At 55.3% G+C, this 8838-nt stretch overlaps 1 protein-coding gene across 1 annotated transcript in view; it reads right to left on the bottom strand.

Annotated features, from left to right (window-relative positions):
- LOC103775610 (general transcription factor II-I repeat domain-containing protein 1-like) overlaps nt 1–8838 on the bottom strand; it is a gene marked incomplete at both ends in the record, with an annotated part of 27899 nt that overhangs the window by 11688 nt on the left and 7373 nt on the right. Inside the window, 6 exons of the mRNA XM_008943077.1 lie at nt 717–900; nt 2286–2351; nt 3219–3278; nt 3713–3802; nt 5373–5453; nt 6391–6428. Of these exons, the coding sequence (XP_008941325.1) occupies nt 717–900; nt 2286–2351; nt 3219–3278; nt 3713–3802; nt 5373–5453; nt 6391–6428 (519 nt within the window). The remainder of the gene's footprint in view (nt 1–716; nt 901–2285; nt 2352–3218; nt 3279–3712; nt 3803–5372; nt 5454–6390; nt 6429–8838) is intronic.

The following is an 8838-nucleotide window of genomic DNA, read 5'->3' on the forward strand; positions in this document are numbered from 1 at the left end:
CTGCATCACAGAGAAACGGGTCTGGGATGGGGACAGGAGACCCCAAAGGGTGGTCAGGCTGGGCTGGGAGCTGCTGGTGGGATGCCACAAACCCCCACGCTCCCAAGGTTTGTTTTCTGTTCCAGCCACACCAGCTCTCTCCTCTGCGAGGGAGGCTGAGGCAGCGTTTGGGTGGGAAACCCCCAAATATCCAAAATCCACCTCTGCTGGACCTGTTCCCTCTCTCAGAGCAATGCTGCTGTGTTGTGTTGGCTGTGGCATCTCGCAGCCCCCCCCAGCTCCTGGGACACCCCCACTCCTCAGGACAAGGACAGCTTCTTCTCCAGTGCCTGCACATCTGGACCTCAGCTGGAGACACTTCCCAGAGGAAAACCCCCCAGGGCTCCCAGGCCCCTCCTTGCCCCAGGCCTGGGCACCCTCATGGTGAAAGGCTTTGGCTCCTTCACCCACCCTTGAGTGCTCCCTGCTTTTACAGCCAAATCTTTGCAAAAGTGGGTTCACAACTCAAATGATGTGGAGGGGGAGATGCCAACACCACCACCACCACCACCGTCTCTCAGGGATGGCCCCAACATGGCAACAACCCTTGATTGCTTCTAATCAAGGACATTTATGGGAGGTGACCACGTGATGGATGTTCCCCAGGACACTGCCCAGCAGGCAGGGCTCTGAGCAGACACATCCTCCCCAGGGGATGGCCACTCCACCTCCCTTACCTTTTAATGACAAACTGGATGTTGTTGCTCGCTTGCAGGATCTTCTTGAGCTTGGCAATCCCAAAGCAGTTGGGACGCCGCAGTAAGATGCCCTCTGGCAAGCCCACGACAAAGAGGTCCTCGGGGTACATCAGGAACTTGGAGTAGGGGACTTTGACAGGCTCTGATATTCCTATGGCTTTGGCTGCGTGGGGATCAAAGCTCATTAGTTTCCTGGAGCTCCACGTCGGAGCCAAGCAGCAGCCCTGGGATTTGTCAGCGGGGGTGCTGAGGAGGTTTTGGGAGAGTCTGTTGTCCCTCTGTGCCTCGTGGGGATGTCCCTGGCAGGGATGTCCCTGACACTGGTGGACACGAGATGCAGGACAGAGCCAGGCAGCCAGCAGGAGCTGGCTTTGGCATTTGCTGTGGTAGCAATCTGCCTTGTGGTGGCACGTATCAAAGAGGCTTCCTATGAAGGCTGCAAACATCTCTCCACAAGGCACTGGGACCCCCCATCCAGACCTCCATGGCCATCCCTCTGCAGGGAACATGCCAGCAGGTGCCCTGCCAGCCTCAGCACAGAGAGGGCTCCCCTTGCTCTGCTAAATAGTGCCCAAAAGGAAGCAAGGAGCCAGTGCCTGGCAGCACTCTCTGGTGAGGGTGGGAAACCAGGACGGAGTCCAGATGAGGCCTCCCAGTCCGTGGATTGGGGCCATCCCTCTGCCAGCTGCCCCAGCTGCAGCCCCAGTGCCCAGCCCTGCCCAAGAGCATCCCAGAACTCCTCCTTTCCCAGGAAACCAGGGGCTCTGGGAGCCTGGGGGCTGCAGCTCAGCTCTGCCCCCTCTGCTTTTGGGGACTGACAGGCAGAGTCACATCCCCCAGCCCTGCTGGTGGCAAAAACTTTCTGCCAGCTCTCAAAATGCAGTGTGACCTTGCCTGTACTTATAGACTCAGGGAATGCTTTGAGTTGGAAGGGATCTTTAAAGGTCATCTAGTCCACACCCCTGCAGGGAGCAGGGACATCTGCAGCTAAAGCAGTTGACCCACCAAGCCTGACCTTGAATGTCTCCAGGGATGGAGCCCCCACCACCTCTCTGGGCAGCCTGGGCCAGTGTCTCACCACCCTCAAAGTAAAGAGCTTATTTCTTCTGGGTTTAACAACCTTTCTAAAAAGGGGTGAGCAGAGCATGCCAAGTGCCAGCCCCAGGGCTGGGGTCCCTCCAGACCTCCTGAGGCACACCATGACCACCTCGGGTGGAAAACCCTCTCTGATCCTTCAAAAAAGCAATGGGGGGGAACACTTTGGTCCTTCCCTCTGCGGGAGGGAGGCTGAAGATCACGGCAGCAGTTCCTGGGCTGTGAGCCAGGAAAGAGGCATCGAGGAAACCAAGGGGAAGAGCTGCAATAACAAGGCCCGGGGAGATTTCAAATGCATTTGTAAGCCCAGCAGACAGCAAGTGAACAAATTAGATTGCACCTTTACTCAGCTGCTGGTTTGGAAATGGTAGGTGACATTTCTGAGCAATTAGGAGCTCCCCACAGCAGAGGCTGGCACTTGGCATGATGAACATGTGCTAATGACCATCTTACCGTATCTCGTGTTGAACAAAATCTCAACTTGTTTCCTCAAATGACTTAAAACATCCCCTATACCATCTGAAAAAGAAAAAAAAAAGAAAGAAAGAAATGCCCTGAGACACCAGCTGCCTCCTGAGGAAGCAATGCACAGCCCCAGGCTAGCAGCCCCTAGCCCTGGGCCAGTAGCCACACGCTCCCCACACCTCCCACACCAGTGCTGGTCCTCCAGCAGGTGCCTCCAAGCTCATCCCTGAGTGAGGAAGGGCAGTGAGGCACCTGCACTGAGCTGTGCTAGCAGCAAGGAGGGAAAAAATAGGGGAAAAAGCAAATCATAGAATGTATTGGGTCAGAAGGGACCTCCAAAAGGTCATCTAGTCCAGCCCTCCTGCTATGAGCAGGGACATCTCCAACTAGATCAAGCTGCTCAGAGCTTCATCCAGCCTGACCTTGAATGTCTCCAGGGATGGGGCCTCCACCACCTGTCTGGGCAAACTATTCCAAGGATCTATCACCCTCATATTAAAGAAATTTTTTCTAATGTCTAACCTAAATCTGCCCTTTTCTAGCTTAAAGCCATTACCCCTCATCCTGTCACCACAAACCCTTGTGAACAGTCCCTCCCCTGCTTTCCTGTAGCCCCTCTCAGGTATTGGAAGGTGTCTATAAGGTCCCCCCCGAGGCTCCTCTTCTCCAGGCTGAACAGCCCCCACTCCCTCAGCCTGTCCTCACAGCCGAGCTGCTCCAGCCCTCGGATCAAATCCAGGCAAGAGAGGGGAGGATGGAGCCTGGGAAGATGGCAGTGCCTTTCTGTGCTGAGCTTTTCAGAGGCTGAATGCTTTGCTGGGGAGGTAGGAAGCTCCCAAAACCAAACACCAAACACATCTGTGTTCATCCACCCTTGACAAAAGCAGGATGGGTGGTGCCAGGGGCTCACCACACACTCACCTGACCCCTCCATCTGCTTTTCCTCATGTCGTGGCTCCTCACCAGGCCCCTTCTCTGTCCCTGCTGGGAAAGGGGAGAGTCAGCAGTGCCTGGCACCAGCACCACCAGACTGGGCAGCAGCAGGAGGTCCCCAGGTCCCCTGCAGTCACCCAACCACCCCCTGCCCCACGCCAGGAGCTGCAGGAGCAGCACAAACCCATCGCTCACATCCACGGGGTCTGTGCACCCCCCCCAGGGAAATCCCAGTGGTGAGCCAGGTGGAGGAACTGGGGTTTGCAGCCCACTGGGTTGGATTTGGGCTGGGAAGGAGCAGAGGTGCCAGAGAAGCCACCAGTTTGTGTCTCAGAGCTCCCAGCTGGCCGGGTGGAGGCTGTGACTCTGCGAGTGGCTCCCAACTCCATCACCTTGGCTCCTGAAGGGTATTTCCTCATTGCTGACAGAGCCACGAGCTCCCACACCCCTCTGCAGACTTCTGGAAGTTTCATTTCTGGTACCTGCTGCCGTTTCTAGGATGTAGTTTGACTCCTCTGAGGCCACGTGTGTGGGCACTGGGTCGTGCATCTCATCCGAGCCCGGCGATCGGTCTGTGGACAAAACCCCCATGGGCAGCATTTGGTTTGATGCTGGGGGGCACCAGCCCCAAAATAGGGCTCAGAAGGTGCTGGCCCATCAGTCCCTGAAACACACCCAACCTCTCAGCCCAAAGGAAAGGAGCAAAAGTTTCTTCCTAACCTCTGCGGAAGGTGAAGCGAAAAAATAGTTCAGAATTATTTACTTGGTTTAATTCCATCCAGAAACTCAATTTTGGCTTTAGAAGTTAATGCTGCTTGACTTAGTGACTCCACGGTGGGAAAGCCATCCCACTAATGCTGCCTTCCTCCCCAAAAATCACACCTCCTCAGGTTTCCTTTATGTAATCCCTATGTCCTTGTCATTTTAACCTGTCTCCCCACAACGCTGGGCTCTCCAATGCCCTCAGAGAGCTCTCCAAATTTAGCTTTAAATAAACCTCCAGCCAGTTTAAATACCTCAATCAGGTCACTTCTCAACCATCACCTCGCAGGAGAAATAACCCAAATTTCATCAGTTTCTCCCTGTAGGTGAACACCTCTTTCTGTTAATCCTCCCTGCCCTGGGCTGTACTCCCTCTGACTGAATACAAGCTTTAAATAAGAGAAGGTGGACTCTGGACTTGAAGTATGAGCTACCCAGCATCAGAGAAGTGAGAACACCTCCTCCTCCTCCTCCTCCTCCTCCTCCTCCCACACACCACCAGCTCACCACGTATTAGCTTTCTTCTCTTCCATTAGCTGCCAAGTTGAAAATGAAAATGCTTGACCTACCACTACACCTCATTCCTTCTCCTTCCCCTGCATGAACCACAGCACAAGTATGGTATGACCCCCTAAATATCTGTCTGCTAAGGGGACTGCTACAACCTGGGTGCAACAGGGTGTGGTGGGGCTGGGCACCACCACTGTCCCCAGCACTGCTGGCCCTAGTCCTCTTGCTGTCCTCCTCCTGGGGAGATTATTAATTAATGTTTGTAAAGCACACTGGAAATGCAAAGTGCTAACTATCCACTCATTAAACCCTGAGGATCATCATTTGCTGTGCTGGCCAGGTCAGGTGAGTGGAAAACATCTCTCCCAGCTGCCCCTCAAGCACCCAACTGCTCCTCTCCATCACCAGTGACCTCCCTGGGCAGCAGTGTGGGGAAATGCATCAGTGTCACTCACTCCAACACATTTTCAGCACAGGTTGACTATTAAACCTGTTCCTACAAACTCTTCAGAACCAGGCTGGTCTTCTAAACTAAGGACCTCCTCACAAGCAGTCCACGCTCAATACCTGGGATCCTCCAAGCCCACAACTGAAGCAAAGCAGCAAGCCAGGCTCACTTTCTCCAGGGGAAAGGAAAAATAAAAAGCCACAAAGGAGAGAGGAACAACAAAAAGCTCTACAAGGAAACCAGCTCATTCCTGCCCTGCCCTTTAAAACGACTTCTAGCAGAGGAAGACCATTCCTTGGCCACGTGTGGACCTTCCATGCTAGGAGACACCTTCCAAATGCCTCTTCTCAAAGCAAAATGCTGAGGCAGGATGGGGCAGCCCTGCCTGGGCAGAGGCCACCACAGGCAGCCCCAGCACCTACCTGGCACGGTGATCTGGATGATGTCCAGCTCGTCTGGCTCGATCTTGATCTGCCTGATCCCACCCAGCTCTCCTGAGGTACCTACCAGGGGAAGGCAACGTCAGGCAATCACCAACGGGCACCAGCAACACCACGCCTGCCCACCAGACTGGTGCTGTGAGCATCCCTTCGGCCAAGGGGCCCAGTGGCATCAAGCCCATGGCATGGAGATACCCCAAGGGCACCTGTGGGCATGGGCTCTGTGAGCAGCTTGCCTGGCAGGAGCTGTTGAGGCCCCTCAGACTGGCCACTGGCCCTCGTTACATGCTCGTTTCCTGGCTTTCTGCACTTAAACTGGGTCACCAGCAAGCTTGGTGGGGATGCAGGAGGAGTCATCTCCTGTGGGCACCCCTGGCATTTTTAATGCTCCCAAACCCACGCCTGGACGTGCCCCTCTGCAGCCCCGTGCTCTAGGAGCTGCATCACACCAGGATGCAACCAGCAAAACTCAGTGTGGTTTGACCCCCAGCAGAAGGGAGCCTGCCCGGGCAGGATGTGCCCACGGTGCTCAGCCCAGCTGCCTCTGAGCTCCAGAGGAATCTCCTCACTTGGGGTGGGACTGATCCGGTGTGAGGGGCTGAGTCCTGGCCTGGGCAGGCAGCACAGCCAGCTCTGCTGTGGCTCTTCAACAGCTCCAAGCCCCTCACCCTGGGGAGAAGCATTTCCTTCTCAGTTGTGGTGCTCAGAACAGACACCCCACTGACTTCCCAGCGACCCAGTCGTGGGGGCTCTCAGGGAGAGGGGAACTCAGGCTGAAGACTTCCCTTAGCTTCACATTTGAGCACATGCTTAACTCTCTTTAGTTAAATTTTTGTACTTTTGGGACCCCCAGCTGAGGGGTCACAGGGTAAGACCCTTGAAAACTTCACTGTGGGGCAACCAGGTGCCACACATCCAAGGGACTTTGCAGGCAGCTTCCTCTAGTGCCCCTCCCTGCCTGGCATCACTATTTCACAAGAGAAATTGAGCTATTCCTCACCTGGTTCACAGCTTTCAGAAGCACTACACTTCTCGGACCTGGAAGGGAAAGGCAGACAAGAGAGGTGGTGGTGGAGCAGCCAAAGAGGGAGCTTAAAACCCAGCACAGGAGCAGGGGGGCAGGAGGCAGAAACCCCCACCCTGGTCCTGCACCAGCACTGAGGGCAGCCCTGCCTCGAGACACCCACAGATGCCACCACAGCAGAGAGCTCCTGAAGGCCAGAGGGGCTGAAAGCCCCAGACCTGGCTGACTCATCCCTCTGCAGCATAAAGTGTCATTACAACGTGGTTACCCATGGAGCTAAAGCAAATAGGGAGAAAGGGGAAAGAAAAAGTCAATTGATTTGGTAAATATTTATTCTGCTCAAAGCTTTTCTCCCCTGAAAACTGGGCACTATCCCAAACTCACATCTCGAGCTAACTCTGCATGCTCAGGTGCTCACAGGAGGTGCTCAGCATCCCAATGAGGTCACTTTGCTTCCTCAGGATGTGTCTCTCTGTCTCCATCAAGAACCCCCACAGCTCTTTGGCAGTGAGGGACCCAAGGAAGAGCACTGGAAAAGGCACTCCTCCACAACACAGGTCCTTCAGGGGAAGGAAAACCCTCCTGAGCCAGAGCCACATCCCTGTGGGATGTTCAGAAGCACTTCTTGCTCACCTAAAGCCACTCAGCAGCATCAGCAGAACAAAGCAGGAGCAACACAAAGGAAACCAGGAGTGCTCTTGAGATGTTCTTCCTAAATGTGGTATGGGTAAAAAGGATCTCTGGTCTAGAAAGTACTGTGTCTGTTACCTAGGAGCCTTGGAAGGGTTTGAAACTCTTCCACTTTGGGTCAAGGGCAACTTTTCACAGGGGAATTTGGGAGGAGGGCTTCCCCGGGGCATGCATCACCCCTTACAGTGTCTGGCCCTTCTCCCTGGAGCCTCTGGCACTGCCTGGAACTGGACTCTGAGCTGGGTGGACCACTGCTATGGCAATGCTCTGCTCCCACCAAGGTTCCTCATCTGCAGGAAGAGCAACACAGGACTGGAATACCCACTGATAACCCCTGCAGACAGGTGTCACCCCTGCACTGGGAGCTGCTGAGGGATTTAAGGGGAGCCCCATGCTGTGCACCACCACTGGAGTCACCACACCCTTGGTGCACCCACCAGAGGGGCACGTGGACCTCAGGGCCCAGTTCTGCTGCTTTCAGAGACCAGCTCAGCATCCCTTATAGCCCATCCTTCCACCTTCTTGTTTCCAGTCAAACTGCACAGTGGGATCTTCTGCTGCAAAAATTAAGTGTCCTAATTGCAAATGTTAACAAATGAAGGGGAAAATGAGGAGCCCAAGGCCAGGCTCCAGCCCTGCAGTGTGCTTTGAGGCCAGTGGTGCTTGGAGCATCCCCATGTCCCCTGGAATCCAGCATGCAGCAGATGCTCTGCTGCTCCCCAAGTCCAAATGCCTCCAGACATGGAGAGATTCAGCCAAATACAGAGAGCAAAACAATGGCAGAAGAATGGTTTTGTGGCTAAGGCCTTGCTGAGGACCCCAGAGATTTAATTCCCCAGTGAAGCCCCTCAGGTTGGGACCCATCCCATCTGAGTTCTCCTCATGGCTGTCTCTGTCCAAGGCTCCCATCCAGAGTCCCTTCAGCACTGAGAGAGCAGCAGGCACTCGTGGGGTGTGACTCCTCCAACCTGTTTTAGATGGATGGAAAGGGCAGAGTCATCTGCTGCACTGAGCTTGCTGCTGCTGCAAGGTTCTGGAGCCCCTCAGCCAGACCTCCTCCAGCATGGACACAAAGGGAGCTGCACCAGCCCCCCTCTGAGAGCAACCATGGTGCCACAGCCCTGCTTCACCAGCACAGCAACTGGGGTGACCAGCACGCTGAGCACCAACCACTTTAACCCATGCACCAAATCAACCCACAGGGCAAACCAGCACCACCTGCAGAGCCCTGCTCCAGCCAGGTCCCACCCACCCACCTGGAACCCCCTGCCCGTGCCCATGGGTGACTCTGCCCAGCATCAGAGCTCCAGCATGGCACCCTGTCCCTGGGGGAGGATGGGATGAGAGTTCTGTCTGTCCCATTGAGCAGAATGAAGCCTGGGAGGGGACATGGTGGAGTCCTGCAGCAGTGGGGCAGCAAGGCTGTGCAAGAGCCAGCACAGCGTTGTGGGGTGAAACCACCCCCAAGCCCTCCTTTGAAGCTGGAGATACCCAGAGGGCTGGGTGATGAATGCCAGCCCCACGGGCTGGGCAGCTCAAGAGGTCTCTGCCCTCCAAAACTGTAAGAGGACAGTGCTCAGAGCACCCCTGGGCTCACTCCCTGCCTGCTCCAGCGCTGCTTTAGAGGCACATGGCAGCACAGCCAAGGAGGACACTGGGGGTTGGTCAACAGCCAGCTGGGAGATGAGCCAGCATGTGCTCAGAGGGCAAAGAAGGCGACCAGCATCCTAGACC

The sequence above is a fragment of the Merops nubicus genome, unplaced genomic scaffold, assembly GCF_000691845.1.
Source record: "Merops nubicus isolate BGI_N331 unplaced genomic scaffold, ASM69184v1 scaffold20586, whole genome shotgun sequence".
NCBI classification, from domain to species: domain Eukaryota; kingdom Metazoa; phylum Chordata; class Aves; order Coraciiformes; family Meropidae; genus Merops; species Merops nubicus.